This window comes from Chaetodon auriga, chromosome 12 (genome assembly GCF_051107435.1).
Source record: "Chaetodon auriga isolate fChaAug3 chromosome 12, fChaAug3.hap1, whole genome shotgun sequence".
NCBI lineage: Eukaryota > Metazoa > Chordata > Actinopteri > Chaetodontiformes > Chaetodontidae > Chaetodon > Chaetodon auriga.
The window spans coordinates 14,626,224-14,645,820 of record NC_135085.1 but is presented as its reverse complement, the minus strand read 5'-3'; the positions used below and the strand labels follow the sequence as shown (position 1 = coordinate 14,645,820).

General features: G+C 42.1%; 1 protein-coding gene across 1 annotated transcript; it reads left to right on the top strand.

Moving 5' to 3' along the window:
• The first annotated feature begins 998 nt into the window (after positions 1 to 998).
• LOC143329045 (glutamine synthetase) lies at positions 999 to 4,949 on the top strand. Its single transcript, XM_076744681.1, has 7 exons — positions 999 to 1,229; positions 1,896 to 2,084; positions 2,176 to 2,337; positions 3,169 to 3,315; positions 3,407 to 3,534; positions 3,619 to 3,818; positions 3,922 to 4,949. The coding sequence occupies exons 2-7, from the start codon at positions 1,919 to 1,921 to the stop codon at positions 4,232 to 4,234; spliced, it is 1,116 nt and encodes a 371-aa protein (XP_076600796.1). The 5' UTR covers positions 999 to 1,229; positions 1,896 to 1,918; the 3' UTR covers positions 4,235 to 4,949.
• Positions 4,950 to 19,597: the final 14,648 nt, after the last annotated feature.

Here is a 19,597-nt window from a genome sequence, read left to right as displayed (position 1 = left end):
TAGGCCTAAACAGAAAAATCTATTGTTTGTCCAACATTTTCATAATTCAATTTTGTGATCCTGTATGAATGAGGTAGTGGCTAAATCCAACCATGACAAAAAGTAACAACAGCTAATCGACTGGTAGTCAGAGTAAAAGATTACTGGCCTATCTTTGCCCCTCAAGGTTTGAAGGTTTTTACCAACATCCTAAGGATTGTCTAGAGGCTCAAGGCTTTAACTTTATAATTTATCTACACATTTTTGGCTGTTTCACATCTTTGGCTAACAAGCTTTAAAATTCTAATTTGTTTTTCTCATCTTCATCCTTTCCTTTGTTACAGTGCTGCCCTCAGTCTCTCTAGGGCAGTGTAAGCACACACTGGACACACTAAGCAATTATATCAGACCATAAAGTGTGATGATTATGCTATTAATAAACCAAAACATATTTAACTTTCATGTACCAAACTTATCAATCAATAAATCACTCTAACTAATGGCAGAGAAGTCAAAGAGATAGAACATCTCTGCATTGTTACTAATTGTTTAAATGATAATTACTATGGACGCATGTTACGCATAATTTGCTCACATGGCCATTCAGGGCAACACCAACACCAGAAGATGTTCTTAGTGGGATTGCATAATCTCTCCCACTAAAACCAGTTTACTCTTGCAATGACGAATTTACACCACATGGTGGCGTCTTGGAATCTTGAACTACCTGGTGATTTTAAGTCGAGTCTGTCTCCTCCAACAATGCAGCGTGTTTTGGAATAGAAGTAGCCATCACCGCAGCCGCGATGACACTTTGTTTAGATTGAACTGTAATTCCTCAGGTCGCGTTTACATGAGAAGATGAGGATGCACACACGCACACGCACACACGCGCACATGCACACACACGCACGCACGCACACACACACACACACACACACACACACACACACGCACAAGTCGCGGGTCACGCACAGTAACACGCTGCCGAGCTGCTGTGGCGCTTGAAACTCCCTTTTACAGACCGTCCAATGATCGACCTGCGTGTGCCGTCAATCAACGTGGAGTAAACACGCAGCCGTCTTTTCAACCAATCAACGACTCGACACCCCAGTTCCTGCTCTTATAAATGTGCCCTGATCCGGACTATCGGTACCGGAGAATGAGAAAGACACTAGCGAGGCAACTAACGACAAGACACTGGACCTGTCCGTCCTTTAGTTTTTATTTCGATTTCCTCGTCTCTCCGGGTAATTATTTTGTCTTTTTCTCCGCTTTTGTTCCATGTGTTTAACTTGGCAGAGCAGGCGCTCAGTTTGTACTCAGTGTACCAGACTTTTCATTGTTTCAGACTTTAGGCAGTGACATTTGACTTCACGCGGGTTTTAATCTCGCTTCACTGGCTTCAGCTCGTGACGTTCGGCGCGTGTTTGAGTGAGTGTCGCGTTTAAAGAAGCCGTCTAGTTGTTGGTAGTAGGTGATGGATTGCAGAGAGGGAAGCCTATGATGTAACATTGCCACACTCTGGTAGTGTAACCATGACTACAACAGCAGGCGGAACGGTAACAGGATGTACAGAAGTGACGCGTCTTCTCGGCGCTGTTTGTAGGATTGCGGTTTTCCACGAGGCAATCTGCTGTGGGTGTCATATTTAATCTTGGTAGTCACGCACAGGCGGTGGCAAGTTTTCCCCTTTGTTTCCAATGTGGAGAGAGGGAAAAGACTGGAAATGTGCCTTCTTTTACATTCCTCCACGCGTTTTTTCTCCCCTTCTCCTTTCTGGAAGAAGAGACAATGGTGCTGTTTTTGTGTTGGTGTTTTTTTGCGCCCCCAACTCTCTGTTACGCAACATGTGATCCACAGCGCACGGTGGTCTCATACCTGCATCTCCTCTCCTCTCTTCTTCTTATCCTCAGGTGTGTTGTAGTAGGAAATAAAGATGGCGACGTCTGCCAGTGCCACGCTGAGTAAAACTATCAAGCAGCAGTACATGGATCTCCCTCAGGGGGATAAAGTCCAAGCCATGTACATTTGGATTGATGGAACCGGAGAGGGGCTCCGGTGCAAAACCAGGACACTGGATTTTGAGCCCAAAAGCATCGAAGGTAAGCAGCCTGCTGAATCTTCCCTGAAACGTTTCCTAATGATGCCCCAAGTCCTGCAGTGTTACATATATATGCCCCCCTTTTCTTAAAGATCTACCTGAGTGGAACTTTGATGGCTCCAGTACCTACCAGTCTGAGGGCTCCAACAGTGACATGTACCTGATTCCCGCTGCCATGTTCCGCGATCCATTCCGCAAAGACCCCAACAAACTGGTCCTGTGTGAAGTGCTGAAGTACAACGGCAAACCTGCAGGTGAGAGAGCAGCTCAGACTCAGTAGTTTTTAGGTGTAATGAATGGAACAGTCTGCAAGAATGGCAGAGAAATGGTTGTCATAGTAAACTCTGTTGCCCTCCTATAAAATGAAGTAATATGACAGCAAAACAGACTAATTTTAGAGACTGTAACTGTAGTAATGGAGTAGGACTAAATGTGAAGCAGACTTGATTGACCTGACTGTGCTATGTGGGTGGGCCATTACTTTATTGAGAGAGTGGTGAGGGGGGGGGGAAAAAGCCTTGGATCTAGAAATGTGTCATGCTCAAGAAGCATACATGATTTTCGAGTATCTTTAGTGCCTATATTTTGTTTATCTGAACGTCTGACCTGAAATGAACCACCCTCAAACGATGCAGATATTGAAAGATGGCTGTGTTTCTGTTGCATGCACACACACACTCGCAGGTGTGCACACATACACTTGCTCTGACAGAAATGCACTCATTCGCACATGCATGCACTCATTCATGCTCATGTGCTTGCACATTCATGCAGGCATTTAGCTGTAGAGGCACGTACATGAAGAAGTGGATGCATCGGAAAAGCCTTCACTCTAGCAAATTTATTGCAGATTACAACTGAATAATTCTTTTAGCTTCACTGGCCCATCTTGCATGATTTGTCTTTAGGGGACATCTCAGACTTGCATAGCTGAAGTAATTCTTAAGTTGTTGCATAACCTTCATGATGAAAAACAAAGTGAAATATTGGGAAGTTTTGCATAATTTGCCTTCCATAAACTGTCCCAGATAACTGGATTTGACTGTCCTGGTGTAAATCTTCTAATCCGAGTTTTATTTCTGCAGAAACCAACCTTCGCATCACGTGTAAAAAGGTGATGGAGATGGTGGAAGACCAGCATCCCTGGTTTGGCATGGAGCAGGAGTACACTATCCTGGGTACAGACGGACACCCTTTTGGCTGGCCATCTAATGGGTTTCCTGGACCACAAGGCAAGCAGCCAGGATAATTTGTAAATGTGTTTTCCTGCATGGAATCATGGCTCGATGTCTGGATGGTTTAACAGTTAAGATATTCATACAGGTCCGTACTACTGTGGCGTGGGAGCTGACAAGGCCTACGGCAGAGATATCGTGGAGGCCCACTACAGAGCTTGTCTGTATGCGGGAGTCCAGATTTGTGGCACAAATGCAGAAGTGATGCCTGCTCAGGTATGAACACTAAAAACCTTATCTGTGTTTGGATTTTTTTAGTTTTAACAGCCAGTTAAAGATGTTGAATTTTTGTGTTTTCAGTGGGAGTTTCAGGTTGGACCTAGTGAAGGGATCAACATGGGTGATCATCTCTGGGTGGCACGCTTCCTCCTGCACCGCGTGTGTGAAGATTTTGGCGTTGTTGCCTCATTTGACCCCAAACCCATCCCTGGTAACTGGAACGGTGCTGGCTGCCATACAAACTTTAGCACAAAGGAGATGAGGGAAGATGGTGGATTAAAGTGAGTGTCCAAAGCATCGCAGGGTTGACTTGACAGCCCTGCTAATGTCGTGTTTTGCGTGAACGATTTTCTGTTTCTGATGGGGGAATCTTTCTGTTTTCAGAGCCATTGAAGATTCCATCGAGAAGCTTGGGAAGAGGCACCGCTATCACATCCGTGCCTATGATCCCAAAGGGGGGCTCGACAACGCCCGCCGCCTCACCGGCCACCACGAAACCTCCAACATCAACGAATTCTCCGCCGGTGTGGCCAACCGTGGCGCCAGCATCCGCATTCCTCGCAGCGTTGGCCAGGAGAAGAAGGGATACTTCGAGGATCGCCGCCCGTCTGCCAACTGCGACCCGTACGCTGTGACCGAGGCCCTGATCCGCACCTGTTTGCTGAACGAGGAGGGGGATGAACCTGCGGATTACTAAATCCACAACTCATAGACTGACATTCACTGCCCTCCTGACTTTATCTTTTCTTTAAACTAGTACTGTATTTTTTTTTTTTTTCCCTCTCCCACTCAGATGATTTTAACCTGCATTTTATTAAAGTTGGCTGGTCAACTTAAAACATGACAAGGTAATGAAGCGATATCTTTGATAGTTATGAACTGGTAATGGCAGGGTACGTCTTTCCCCTCGTGTTTAGAAGGGATCGGCTTTTGTAACACTGTTTTGTAGCCCATGTCATATCTTTCCCTCTGTCTGTTGGTGACTAAAATGAACTAAAGCACAAGGACACTGAAGAGTAGAGCTGCTAAGGCTGGGCAGCATGTGTAACTTAATAAATCTGACTAGTTCATGTACTGTTAATATATGTTGACCCGCCTTTTCAACTATCCAGTCTTCAATGTTACTAATTCTTTGATCTTATGAAGTGTCTATTTTTTAAATGGCAATGTTTGATGTCTTCAGATTTTGACACACAGGGTCAACTTGTATGGTACACTTCGTAGATGTCTGTACCCAGACGTTTGTTGTTCAAATGTGGTTGATCTGTCCATAATGCCATTTGTAGATTTCCTCAAGGAGTTTTATCCTTTTGTTAACTGCGCTATTGTAATGCACCTGATTTGGTAAAACATGACGTTTACTGAACCTGGTGGTTTTTATTGAGACATTTAAAACTTTTATTTTTATCACATCATGGCTGTTTGACTCTTGACTTTTAAGACTTATAAAGAATAGTTTGACATGTTGGGAAATATGTTTGCTCTCTTTATTGCAGAGGGTTAGAGGAGGAGATCGATACCAGTCTGTCTGGAAAATATAAGGCTGCTGTTCATAGCATAGCTTAGCATGAAGACTGCAAACAGCTAGTCTGGCCCTGTCCACTGGTATCTCTAAGCTTACTGATTAACACGTTGGTATACAAATTGGTCCCTTCAGACTGAGCCAGACAAGCTTTTTCCACTTTTAATGCCAAGCTGACCAGCTGCTGGCTGTAGCTTTATATTTGCAGGACAGATGACACTGGTAATGCCCTTAGCTAACTCTGCAAGAAGGCAAATAGGTGGATTTCTGAAAAATGTCTCACTATTGCTTTAACATGGTAATAGAACGGGACAGCACTTTGCTTTTCCAGCTGCTGAGTGAAAGCATCATCTTGTCGTTGGTTTAGCCATGAGGAGACTGGATGATTCATAAGACTTGAGATCAGTGCTCAGGGGTCTGGAGCTCAGAGCCTTTTTGACACACGATTTGATAATGATGGAGCAGAAACCCCATAAAACTGGTGCTAATTCCTCACATCTTCGTCCGAATACTCGGTCATCTTGTGAACTACATAATTAATTCATAAACAGAAATTAGCAGTTTGTAGTTGGCTGCAGGGGTTGCGGCTGGTCTCCAGTCTGAAACAAAAACGCTCATATTTGTAAAAGCTGTTCAAACAGCTGGTGAAACAGCAGTTCGCTGTAAGCAGTAAACACTAAAAAAATTCACGCAGTAAATTGAAGTGCACTAAGAGGTAACTCTAGTAAAAGCTCTGTAGCTGTGCTTTCTCGTGCCAAATGTTCTGATGTTTCAGACATTTTGGCACAAGCTCAACGGCAGCTTTGTTCTGGCTGGTCTTTGGGACGCTGTGGGAAGTAACTGGAAACTGGTGTACTCACGAGATAGTTATTATGCTCCTTCACTGCAGTGGCCTGAGGCTAACCGTCTCAGAAGTGCTGTGTCATAAACGACACAGCACCTGTGATTGGTGTGGCTGAGAACCAGACGGACCTTGTCTCAATCCTGTTATTAACTGAAAACAGAGCAGACAAGCAGGTGACACATCAGAAAACATTATTTTTTGGGGTGCAGTTAAGTTACACCTGCATGGACGTTCTGGATTTACAGTCACTTTATCCCAAAACGAGCATATTCAGACAGAACATAATTTTTAGTTGTGTTTCTGACCTTTATCATCCAAAGACAGGCAAAGTGTAACTATAAAATGCTAATGTAAATATTTCCTAAATACCTCTGTCCTTTTTTGCGCCCACACATGATGACGTTGTGACCAAACTTTGCAGTTTGTTCAGAGCACATGTGTCAATTCAGCAGTATTTAATTCAAAGCTGACGTTAGGAAAGAGATGTGAGTCAGAACTTCACCAGTATAAATACCTTGAAAGAACTGGTTTATCCACTGACAGAACAGGGAGACATTTCATTCTCACTTCACAAGAAGCACAAAACATCCCCATTACAGGGGACACAAACATTTACTGGTGCACTCTCCCCACACAGGGGGGAAGGGCAAGAAAGCTTTCTTTGAGACCTTTCCCCTACATCCCAACCTCCCTCACAACAGAATATTAGCCAGCTCACTGATTGGCTTTGACAGGAACAAGTTAACCAATCAAAAAGTTGAGGGCAGGTTCAGTTCTGTTTCAGAAGAAGTTGACTGGCCTAAAGCCAACAGATGTACTCTAACGTTGTTTTGGTCATTTCCTCTGTCTAAATCTGCAACTCTCTGCCCTTTAAACTTTGCTTTGTGCACGTTTTTGCCACGTTCCTAGAGCGTGTGTTAGATTATCCAGTTGAAATCTGTTGTGCACAATGCCAAGTTTGAAAAACAACTTAAACTAGCATCATGAAAACAACAATGGGGCTTATCTAGCACAAAACATATTTGTATCCATACTAAAAAATGCTTCCCTCAGAACCAAAACTGAGATCTTAACAGGAAACTCCATCCACTAACTGCTACACACAATTACATGGGAATTAAACTGGCCCACATGCACTGCATTACAGCCCATTATTCCCAGTAAGACCTCCTACATTCCCAGAGGAAAACAGGGACATGCTGTTCCTTTCCCCAACCCACTCACTCATTCCACCTGTGCCAGTATTTTGTGATATTCCTTTTAACATGTGGATAGTCAAAACATTTCCAGAAGGCAAGCTTTTAATGGAAGTTCATGCCATTTACCACAGTTACTCCCTCTAACTGTGTTCCAGTTTATATGTTTCACAGAAAATGTAAAGATCCGTTGTATGCAACTCTTGATATGGCGTTCTTTTCCTCTTACTTAACAGAGTGTTTTGATGTCACAGCGAGATACGGGGAGTTAACCACCTCCCTACGAGCTGTGAAAAGCACCTAATGACATTCAGTCACCATTTCAAATCCCTTCCACTTCCTCGCTTCGAGGCTCAATTAGGGGGTTTCGATTTGCATGCAGAATCCAAACCACCTTCCGCCTGGGAAGCTCAAACGAAGGGGAGACACTGGACAAAGGATGGAGAGGGATGCTGCCCTGTTGCTATGACAACCACCGGAATGTACAGGCTGGATCATGGTGGTTCTTGTGTGGAGTGTGAGAAAAAAAAAAAAACACATGTTATGTAAGGAGGGGAAAAAAAAAAAACATCAAATAGGGTCTCATAAATGGAACTGCACAATAACCCCCCAGCCAAACACAACGTTAAGATGCTAGGCAGTTAGCATGCACTCACACTGTAGCATCAGGCAGCTCAAATGCCCTCCACCTCTGTGCAGTTTTTACATATTATTAAACTTAATGACAGACAGACATTTTGGTAACCCAACATAAAACAGTATGTGGAGCTGCAAGAAAAACAACACATGCGCCGAGCATCGATCATCTTAAAGGTTATGACTTTGCTGTCAGTGATCGTACAGCATGATCCCCCTCACTTGTGCTGTGTTGTTGTGTAACACATCATACTAGTTCAAACCAGTGCTGCCTCCTCTTTCTACAATGCGCAACATAACAAGGCAACTCTGCATTAAAGCCACGTCTTAGGAAGAATGAGGGAATGATGAAATGTGCATAACAGCTTATAAAGGAAGCTGTAGCTTGGTCTTTTATGCAGAATGCTGCTTAAAACAGCTGCAAGAGATGGATTGGAAATGTCACTTGAGGACAATGTTGTCTCATGTCTCATTTCTAGGGCAAGAAGCATGTATAATCCTATTAAAGAGAAAAAGAGACAATAGGATGAGTTTGTGCCTACCTGAAGCGGTTTTGAATTTCCTGTACATTACTAGAGACAAATATGTTTCTGTTTGTGCAAATGTGGTTTTATCACTAACCAAACCTTGTTCTCTGAGATCAACTTCTTGCAGCTCTCTCTCCCCACACATGTACAAAATGTGGAGTCTCACATGCATGTACCCACGTGCTCGGGTTAGCGCTCGAGTACACGTGCTAACACAGCCCTGTCTGCAGGGGCTGAGAATAACAAGCCGCTGCATGTTTACATCCACGCTCTCACATTCAGACAGTTTGGTATTTTCACACAGACAGATGTGGTGCCCTGAGCAGACACATCTTGATTGGCTGAGCGCTCTGGTATGATTGGACTAATGCTCAACCCCCCTGCAGTCACTCATGCTTACCTGCGCTGTGATTGGTCATGCCATTACACATGACACAGTGACACAGTTTTTTGACTGCGCTGCTGCAGTGCACAAAGAATGATCTGCCTGTGTTTTCGACAGCAGATATATTGTCAGAATAGGTGAAAGTGTGTTGTTTTTTTTCAGCGCAGCAGGGTGTCTAATGGTGAAATGAACAAAAAAGGACTAAAGGAGAAGGGAAGTTTCATAGAAAACAAGGATTCAGCATGTGAAGTGTGTTTACAGGCTGCTTGTGCAAAGAACACCTCTGTCAATATGGATTAAAGCACAGACATCTGCTCTGCTCAGATACTTGTAAACCAGAGTAATTTCCACATTACGGCATTAAGGATCATAACCACCAGGCAGAAAAAGGTAGAACCTCACATGTTCTTCTGCAGTCATACTTGACCTACTTGGATTTCTGGGCAGAATCTGTAGTAAAGTTCTCTGTGCTTCAATGAATATTTCTCTTTTTTTTAGCAACGCCAAGCAGTTTCTTTGAGGTAAGTCGTCACTCAAAGGATTGTTCGTCCTGTCTTGTACGAAACAAGTGGTGAATTTACAATTAACTAAGTGTAGCTTCTTCGCCTGCGTCACAGAGTGTTCCGGCCACAAACAGTCCTCCTCAGTTTCACCAAAGTTCAAACAGTCCACACTTCTATGAGTTGAATAGTTGGCAGGGTGGATGGCCAGATGCCAGTTCTCTTTCAACTCCAAATTCACAAGAAGTGCTTCCCTCCCCCGAAAGCATCCTGCTGATTTATCTGCAGGGGTTGCCCCTTCTTTAACACACAGAACAATGGCTGACCCACACACCCCCCATGTCTGCTTTCTGTGTAATTTTCCATAAGAAGTGCAAAGAAAAAAAAACACCCATGGAACAGAACTTTTAGCATGGTGACAAGAGCTTTTGCTTTCCTACTTTGTCCTCATGTTTGTGACGTGAAGCTGTGGCTGGTCAAATTAAAAAACTGGATCACTACAGCAGCACAAAGTATGAAAGAATGGGAAGTGGGACGCTTAGAATACTAAAACGCGCAAAATATGAAAATGCATTGAACGATTTATCAATTACATAAAGACAATTGCAAATATATCACTTATTCCTTTAGATATAGATGCACGGCAGATTCATTAGTGTTAATTTAACTCGCAGAGCGTCAAAATTAACTTTCACTGGCTCTGTGTTACAGTTACGCTTCTGACTCTTTAATAGTGTTACACTAACAGTGTTACTTTATGACACATTAAAGTGCACTTTTAACTGTGTTATTCCTTTATACCAGGAGAGTTACTACCAAACAATTAAGTTGTCATTTTACGACACATTTAAGTGTATTTTTAACTCCAAATTAACACTCACACAGCATCTAAAAGTGTATTTTTTTTATACTACATTGAGCAATCCTCTTCCAATAGTGTCATTTAAGACTTACTGTAAAATTTCAACACATTTGTAGTGTTTACTATTATTTTAATGCATCAGCATGAATGTTTTCGTCAAATCTGAAAATGCCTCTAAACTTATTAAGGCTACAGAAAACTAACATCACTATAAAACAAACTATAGTTTAGTTTAATAGATATTTTGAATGAAGTTACTGACTGATTGACAGAGGATCTGAGAGAAACCTGGTCACGTGATCAAAAAGGTGTAATTTCTAATAATATAAAACAAATTCAAAATCATCTTGCTAAACTTTGTAAAATCAAACTTCCTTGAATTTGTTTCTTAGTAAAAAGAAAAGGTGTATGTATGAATAAAGCAGGCTGTATAGATAATGCTAGAGCGTTCATATGTGAGCATGAAATGATGCATGTTGGTGTTTTCACGAGGCTGAAGAAGTCATGTTTATGCTGCGTGATGACAGCAGCTGCCTCTCACATGGTGGCCATTATACGGTCCCGGTTATATAAAAGATTGACCCACTAACAGGTCAACATTTTGGGTCAGCTTTAGCAATGAATGGACACTTCTGCCAAAGAACAACACAGCTGTCATATGAATCAGCCATAAATTCCTTTATATAAGAAGCACCTTCCCTCACACCCATGCTCAGCATTACTCACCGCTGCACACACCTCTTTCTTAATCAAAAGATGAATGACGTCCACCGCGACAGTTACGGATCACTTCTTGAAAAGTACTCGGCACTTCGTGAGTCATGTCTTCTAACCCTCACACCCACCAACAACCAGCGAACAGGACTAACTGGAGAATAACGGGGAATCTGATTCTGATCAGGGAAGGGCAGAGGTGGAGGAGGTGCTCATCTGCGGTTTACTGGAGTAGAAATACCATTACATTAATGTAGAAATATGACACATAAAAATCATAACAAGTAAAGCATTCAGAAGCCTACTTAAGTAAAAGAACTGAAGCATTGTCATCTAAATGCACCGTAAGTATGAAGAGCTGAAGTACTTCTTTCAGCCCTGACTGACTGATTTACTATAATATCCTAATTAATTGTTAATGCATAAGTGGAATTTTACAGCTGTAACTGGATGGAATGAATTACCTACTAAAACTACTGCACTGCATAGGAGGTTCCCTTCTTGTATGTACAGTTAGGTAGTTCAGTCCATTGGTTCCCATCTCAGAAGTAAAGATCAATCCATGCCTGGGTGGGAGGACACTTAAACAAAAGCAAACGTTAAGTTAGCTGGTCCTGGTGCCTGCGCAGAGAGCAGCTGCGCACATGGCCGTTGAATCAGGTTGTAACTTGTCGGGCTGCGATGACAGATGGGTTGAAATTGTATGAAGTTTGTCGATTGTGTTTCATACACAGCCTGGCATCTTGGGTGATGTCGGACAAACATACAAATCTTATGGATCCTTGTATGGAGATTATTCATAATAAAGTTTGAGGGCTGTGCAAATGATGGGAATGTCATGGGAGAAACGGAAAAACAGGAGGGTGCTGGGAAATGGCCTTGAAATACGGGAGAAACCTGGGAAAAACAGAGTGTTGGCAGGAGTGTAAATCTGAGGGGTTGTGATGAGGTCGGAAAGAAGAAAAAATAAAGTTCTGTAAGACAAATTTGTCCTTTTTTTTTAACTTTTCTCAAATGGTTATTTAAAGGGGAAACATCTCTTTGGTGTAACAACTCATTCACATCTGAACTGTGAGAAGGAGCACAACCACACGCAGCTAAAAATGTTGAGAACGACTAGTTTAATCTTCAACCATGTGCTGTAATTCAAGCTTGTTATATTTTTCATTTCAAGTCTTTATCTGAAAATTAAGCAGCAAGTGTAGCTGTCAGATAAATGTAGTGGAGTAAAAAGTACAATACTTCCCTCTGAAATGTAGCATAGAATGGTACTGAAGTAAGCAACTAAGAAATACAACAAAACTGTACTTAAATATAGTGATTGAGTAAATGTACCTAGTTACTTTACACAACTAACCACTGGTGGTGAGGAAATGTACTTGCACTATGGTATGACTTATACTGGCTGGGTGAGACAGTGAGAGAGATGAGGTGACTTTAGATGGAAAATGGAGTAAAACTAAAAGAAATGCAACGTCTTTATTTGTCATGAGACAGATTTCCACACTCTGGACCGTGTCGAGCAGCCTCTGGATTTTGTTAAACGGAATTGGATTCTGTTTTGACCTCTTTACACACAGCTGTCTGTTAACCGCTGTCAGTCGACATGGGAGTTATATCTCGTTTTAGTACAGAGTTCCTTTGTTACACAAATGTTAATTATCTGCATGCACTTTTTATGTGACCCTGCCATTTGTTTTGGCTGTCTTGTTTGGTCTTTGCTGGCTAGCACATCCTGGCTGTCAGTATGTGCAAATATCAAGTGATAGCAATTAGGTCCTGACTATATACTGAAAAAGAACATGCACCGTATGTCTCTAAACAGAGCGGGGGATCTGAGGGCTAGCTGTTAATCGTTGATTACACAGGAACGGCACATTTGAGCAAACAAAAGGTACTGTAAGTGGTGACAAATTTGACAGAAAAAACCATGGTTTGTATTTTAAGCCCTGTCCAGAAAAGTGTAAACTGGTTGTGTATGTCGCTAAAAATCAATGACAACTGACAACTTCCACCCCAAACATGTGGCTGCTCAGCCAGAGGTCCTTCCTGTCTTCTCCCACGTCATGTTTGAAGCTTGGCCTTGCTTCTATACAAGTGAGGTCCTGCTTTCTAATAGCTCAAATTTATCATCAGCTGTTCTACATGCACATGTTTATGGAGGTGATGTGTAATAATCTACTCATGGTCTTCTCATTTAGCGGAGTGAACATCTTAAAAAATATGTTAAAAGCTCCACAGTCACTCCCTCGTTAACTAGCTTCACCCTACATGTGAAACAGTTAATAGTTCACTCTGTAGGGAGTGGTGCTCTGCATTTGTTCGCAGGAAGTAGTACATGCCATGGGCGCTCCTTTTTTCCATTTCATTGTGGAAATTTGGAGGGCACTGTGCAGTTGTTAGAGTGGATAACTTTCACACGCACTGACATGAAACAACACAGTAAATATAGAGCATTACGTGGGAAAAAGGGAGGAATATGGTGTTTGTGATCACTGTAAAAGTGAGACATATGGTACAACTTTGGCTACAAAAAAGCTGGATTCCAAAAAACAAACTGTGTTTACTGAAAACAAAGTGTTCCTGAGCCCATGTAGTAACATCCTTTATATAATCATGTGTTCACAAAGTGGTGAACCTTGCTCCATCCTCGCCTGTGAACCTCTGAGCCTTTCCAGGATGCCCCTTTCAATCATGATACTATCACCTGTTACCAATCAACCTGTTTACCTGTTCCCAGACTTTTGCTGCTCCTGTCCCAACTTGTTTGAAATGTGTTCAAATTCAGAATAAGCATATATTTATAAAAAATTAATGAAGCCGATCAGGTAACACAATAAATATGTCATCTTTGTGCTGTTTCAACTGAGTATATGTCAGAAAGAATTAGCAAATTATCACATTCTGTTTTAATGATGTTTTATACAAAGTTCCAACTTTTTTGGAATCGGGTTGTATGATTGGCTCATACTTGTGTTACTTCATCAGTACTTCTGTATTTCTTCAAAGCCTTATGAGGAAATAAAACGAGTGAAAGCTGTCACTGAAGCAACAAGGAAACCAGGGAACCAACAATACGATATTTATGCCTAAAAAAACTTTTTAAGAAATTCGTGTTTCCACCAACGGTCAAAATTAATGACCCAGTCAATGAATTCAAAATCGCTGACTCTGGCACTGCGCCACACAAACAACACGCTGCACGTCCTGAGGATATTAAGGCAGGGCAGCCAAAGGCAAACAGCCTGGGTAAAGTCCATTGGTGGTTATGGTGAACAGGTACAGAGAATGGCAATGGGACACAGAGTTAAAACACAACTGCTTTGTCTTTCTTTGTTCATCCATCCATGTGCTTCTAGTCCTGACCAGCTAAGACAGGAGAAGCCCGGCTGTCGTTTTCCTATTGAACACCTCTCACTATTGTTTATGGGTCCGACAAAGGGAATGCTTATTCTTCCAGGATTCGTGTTGACTGCATTTTCACCTCCCTTTAAGCACACACACATAGGCACACACGGATGCGACAATGCACGCACATCTCTGGCAACTTGAAGCCATTTGGGGAGCGTTTATAAAAAAAAAAGCTCAAAACTGAAGGGACAACCCGCAAAGTCAAAGTGTTTCGTCATCATTAAACGACATCATAGAGTGTACCCAACCTCAGACCCTGATAAGATATGTGACAGATGGAAAGCAAGAGCAATTATTATATTAATTTAATCTTGACTCTGTTTGTTTTAGCACGAAGGCGCAGATATGGCATGTCAATGTTACATAAGATGACTGGGTGACTGGGTGAGGAAGGGAGGTAGATGGCCAGACTTTGTATGTAAATGGATTAAATGTTCAGCAAAGTAGCTGCCCCTTTGTGAAAAGGAGCCAATGAATACATGCATCTAGCTTTTCACAATGAATTCTTTTTTTGCAATTAAATTTTTTATTTACAGCGCAGAAACATAAACAGCACATCATGAAAGCTGCATATTAATGCTGCAGCTGATCAAACTGGAGTCTGGAGTTTGATATTTGTCTGTCCACCATTTTGGCCCAGATTGAAACAACCACCGGAAGGGTTATCATGAAATTTAGTACACACATTTACTGTCCCCAGAAGATGAAGCTGAATGAAATTTGTCACCCCCTGACTTTTTATCTAAAGCCACTAGTCAATTTCATCCAAGTCAGGTTTTTTATACATAGTCTGTACAGCACACATCATCTTCAGCCCTCCATTTAGATGAGCAAACAACCTCCATCCAAAAGACTACCTGCAAAACTAATGACACTCCCATCAGCTGATTTTGTGTTTGTGCTTAGTAGATGTTAACACGCTAACACGCTAGAGGGTGAACATGTTGACACTACACCTTCATAGGCATGCTGACATGAGCATGTAGCACACAGCACTGATGTGCAGCCTCATAGAGCTGCTGGCATTGCTAACTCTTGATTTAAAGTGATAAATGTTCTGTATAAGATATGAGAGTCTTAGAAAAATGTATTTGAGTGAATGTACTTGTGTTCCACCACTGGTTATTCACATGTAAGACAAGGCTTGTTCTGTGTGACAGAACAGCTAATATGGAGACAAATTTCTTTTAAGTTCCTCATTTTTTCTTTCATAATCATAGACCGCAGCAGTGAAGCAGTGGAGAAATAAAAGCCTTGACAGAGGACTTACAGGGCGCCTCCTAAGCTAGTCATACTGGCCTGAGGGCGGATGTTTCAGACCAAGACGCCAATCCTGGATGTCAAACAGCTCAACACAGCTGACAAACACGGCCGAACAGCCCACAGCGTGAACAGCTGAATGGCTGAGTGTCTAAACCTCAGATAACCCTGTGGTGTAAACAGGTGATAAGATGAAATCTGCAATGGTTTGATTAGTAATGATTACGAAAATAAACATATTGAATCATGTTCTGCATCTAGTCATGGCCTTCCACAGGTGATGCTGACCTACACCGGGGTTATGTAACGTCCAGGATGTATGGCCTCTGTGTGTCTGTGTGCTACAACATATGAGCAGATTTTGCACATGAGCCATGTAAAACACACTGAAACTCTGTGCAAAGTTGCTGGATTTTGTACCCATTCACATAATTAGCATGTCCCCCGCCATTCATGTTTACATAAGGCAAAGAACTCAACTGTTCTGTAATTACTCATGTGTAAGGCGGCATGAAAAGGCAAAGCTCACACGGCGGTTATAATTTGATGATTACATAATGATTACATTGTGAAGCGGGCATATTGTAGCAATTAGTTCCTCATTTACTGTCAGTGCATAGGTCTCATCCTGTCTGTGCTGTGGCGTCTGTCTACATATGTTGTCTATAAGTTAAATTCAACCCAGTGTTTTTCTATGTGCATCTTCAAATTTAAAGGGCCATCAATTTTACACATGAAAGGTCAGTTTACTTGTCATGGAGGAGGGTTACACAGCCTATGAAAACAGTTGTGTCATATTCTCTGTGGCTTGAGAAGGAAAGTCTGAGAAAAGAACTTCTAGGCTCCGAGACGGCACATTTTCAGCCACGCTACCTCTTGGAACGGCGATGCCAGTCAATCTGGTGATCATTTTGTCAGACCGCCGCTTTGGTCCAGACTTGTCTCATCAGCTATTGGATTTTCCCTGAAATTTTGCCATTCATAGTTCCAGAAAAAGAAGGCTAATGACTCTGGAGATCCTCTGATTATCAATGCAGCTCCATCATCAGGCCAACATGTTAATTTGTCCAATACTTTGGTTTATGACCAAGTTCCTGTAAAACCAACATTCCCATCAGCCTCAGCGGTAGTTTCTATTTAGTGCTTATTAACAAATGTTAGCATGCTAGCACACTAAACATTTCGTCAAACATAGTAAATGTTATTTCCTGTCACTGTGTCATTGTGAGTCAAAGCATGGCCATGCCTAGCGATGGAAAGCTGTTAGCATGACTGAGTCTGTCTCTTGTGAGTACACCAACATCATGGTGTACTGCTGGAACAACCTCTGAACAAATCTAAACAAGAGGCCTTCATTTTAATCAGACTTTAAATGATAGTTGCATCAAACTTCATTGTGAAAGTTGTGTAAGTGCATGTAAGGAATTGCAGCATGGTGGCTACAGGTGTCTTCTGCTCTGTGCATTTGCATACAGAGCCAAATTTGAGTATTTTTATGTGTATTTGCTGCTAACATGGTTTTCACTTCTCGTTTTTATTCTAACAGAAGGATAATTTGCATTGTCTTGAAAATAAACCAGGCTCAGTCTCTAATCTTTGTTCCCATCAAGTGCTGATTCAGATCACAGAAACAGACGGGTTGCCGTCGTTGCATAATTGCCAACAGTGTGTTCGGGTAAGCACACCATCTCAGACACACAAAAGCTGAGTCCATACACACACACACACACACACACACACACACACACACACACGTTGGCATGCCAATGCAGTCATACAACTTACTCCATCTTTTGTGAGATTCTTGCAATCTGCCTGCACAACAACAGTGGATAAATTGCTTGCTGAACACTTGAGGCCTCCGTCTAACCCAGAGATTTAAAAATGATTACACGAAAGCAGTGGCCTTTCCAACCCCCCACACCCCCTTGAGCTCCTGTAAGATTAAGGGCTGATCATGTATCTGATGGTGCCACAGCAAGTTTCCTTCTGCCTTTAGTCTGTTGCAAGGACCTAATCCCAGCAAATCCTTTATTTGCCTCAGTATATCCAACACACACACACACACACACTGCTGCCAGCCTTAACCGAGGCACAACAAGTAGGGTAAATGAGCGAAGTAGTAGCATAGAATGAAAACTGCTGTGTCGCTACTCAAAGGATTGTCATCTTGGTGAATCAGTTTTCTTCTAATCCACGGCCAGTAATCAAAATACAATGATGCACAGCAGACGGGAATGACGCATTTTCCCATAAGGCTGTGTTCTTGATGTCCGTCTGCAACCTGTTCAGTGTAATAGGATCACTGCAGTGAAGGGCAGAGGTTTTAGGGAGGTCAGGAAGCAGTGGGGGTGCAGCAGGCTGCTGAGAGACCAGTGATTGGACAGATGCATGTCTAGTCCTCTTTGAAGCTGAAAAACATGCATCAAAACGTGCGGAGAGTAGAAGCAATCATAATGTATACTTCACTTATGTAAGTGTTGTTGACAGCATCACAAATTACTTTAGGGTAAAATACAATTAACACAAATAGTACACAAATAACATAAGCACAGACACCACATGCAATGAATACAACAGATAAGGGAATAAAGAAACTTGTTCACTCTTTTGTCAAAATATATGCAGCATTCAGAAAGAAAATGCAGCAAATATTTAAAATAAAAGCAAATTTGACATCACATATGCGGCCTAAGAAAGCATATTTGCACACTTGCAGTGTGTTGAGATCTTTTGACTTTTGTACAATTGGGTAAAACAATTTGACACAAGTTTTCATCTGGAAAATATTTTATAATATCTGTTGTATCTGTGTGGCTAAATGTTATACAAACAACAGGAAGAATCATCTTTGTCATCTTTCCTGTCCTAATCCTCCTCTTCCTCATCATTATCACATAAAAGGAGGCTCCAGCTTTTTAAAAACAATGGCCTGCCTTCACACCACTCACTGTGTGTTGAGTAAAGCACTAACCTTGAGGGCTTCACTGAACGTACTGTACTGATTCAGGGTTAGACTTTCCAAAGTAAATAAAGCACATATCACATTGATAATCATTCTTGAAACCCAGGCAGAGCACCTGTCTCTGCAAGACAAACTACGTCAGCGGCAAGGTGAAAATACTGAGATTACAGAGTGGATAGACGGACCATAATCGTTCCCACATGTTTGACTTTTAGAAGCTCAAACAGTGCGCGAAAAAGACGGGGACATGCAACTCTACCCTACAGATAAAGACGTGTTATCAGATTCTTAATGCAAACGCTATGTTTCCACGTCTGATACCATTTGTAGTTTTTACTACATCTGATTCACAATAACATGTTCACACATACCGAACTTGTTCACATTTTTTCACTGGACCAAAAACCTCCCTCACTCTGAGATCAGAGGCTCTGCGCTGATCAGGAGGAAGAGCCAGGGCCTTGTTGACTCTTGTATTTCCTCCTCAGAGGCGCTTGTGTTTTTGCACCTGATAGTTGTTGATCTGTCACCAGGACATCTCAAAAAATTTCCATAACATTTGCTGGAGGTGATTTGCATTTTTGGCATCCTTTTTATCTCCACCATGCGTACGTGTGGAGGGGATCATTTGGTCATGTGTGTGCGTGTTTCTGTGTGTGTGTGTCTGTCCGCAGATAATCTCAGGCTCTACTGGACCCATCAGCCTGATATTATTTGTGCACATTTATGACTGTATGCTCTGGGACCTCTTGTGGTCGCAGTGATTCACACTTGAAAAAACTATTTTATTGACAATTGACTGCTGATTCGTCACTCCTCTCAAAGGGCAGCAAGCGATCAACAACTGCTTCAGTTTGCCTCCAGACCTGACGGAGATCTGCACTCTACTGTCTCTCTTCTACTTTTGATTTTCTTTTCAATGAATTACACTGCAGTGGGTGAAATTACACAAATAAAACGACAACAAATTAGTGCTGGCAAAGGATTTTACCTTACGATATCAGATCAGAATGTATAGATATTTTCAGTCAATACTAAAAAACTAAAAGGTGATACCACAGACAAACCAGCATGGCTGCAGTTGGGGTTTGTGTCTCAGATTGGTCCTTGAGGGTTTTGTGTGATCAGTATGGCTGGCTGTGCTCAGTCACCCCTGATGGTGGAAGATTTTGACGCCACGCCGCTCCATTTGCTGGAGAAGCCAGTACTCCATGAGGTCCGCCTGGCTCATGCTCACA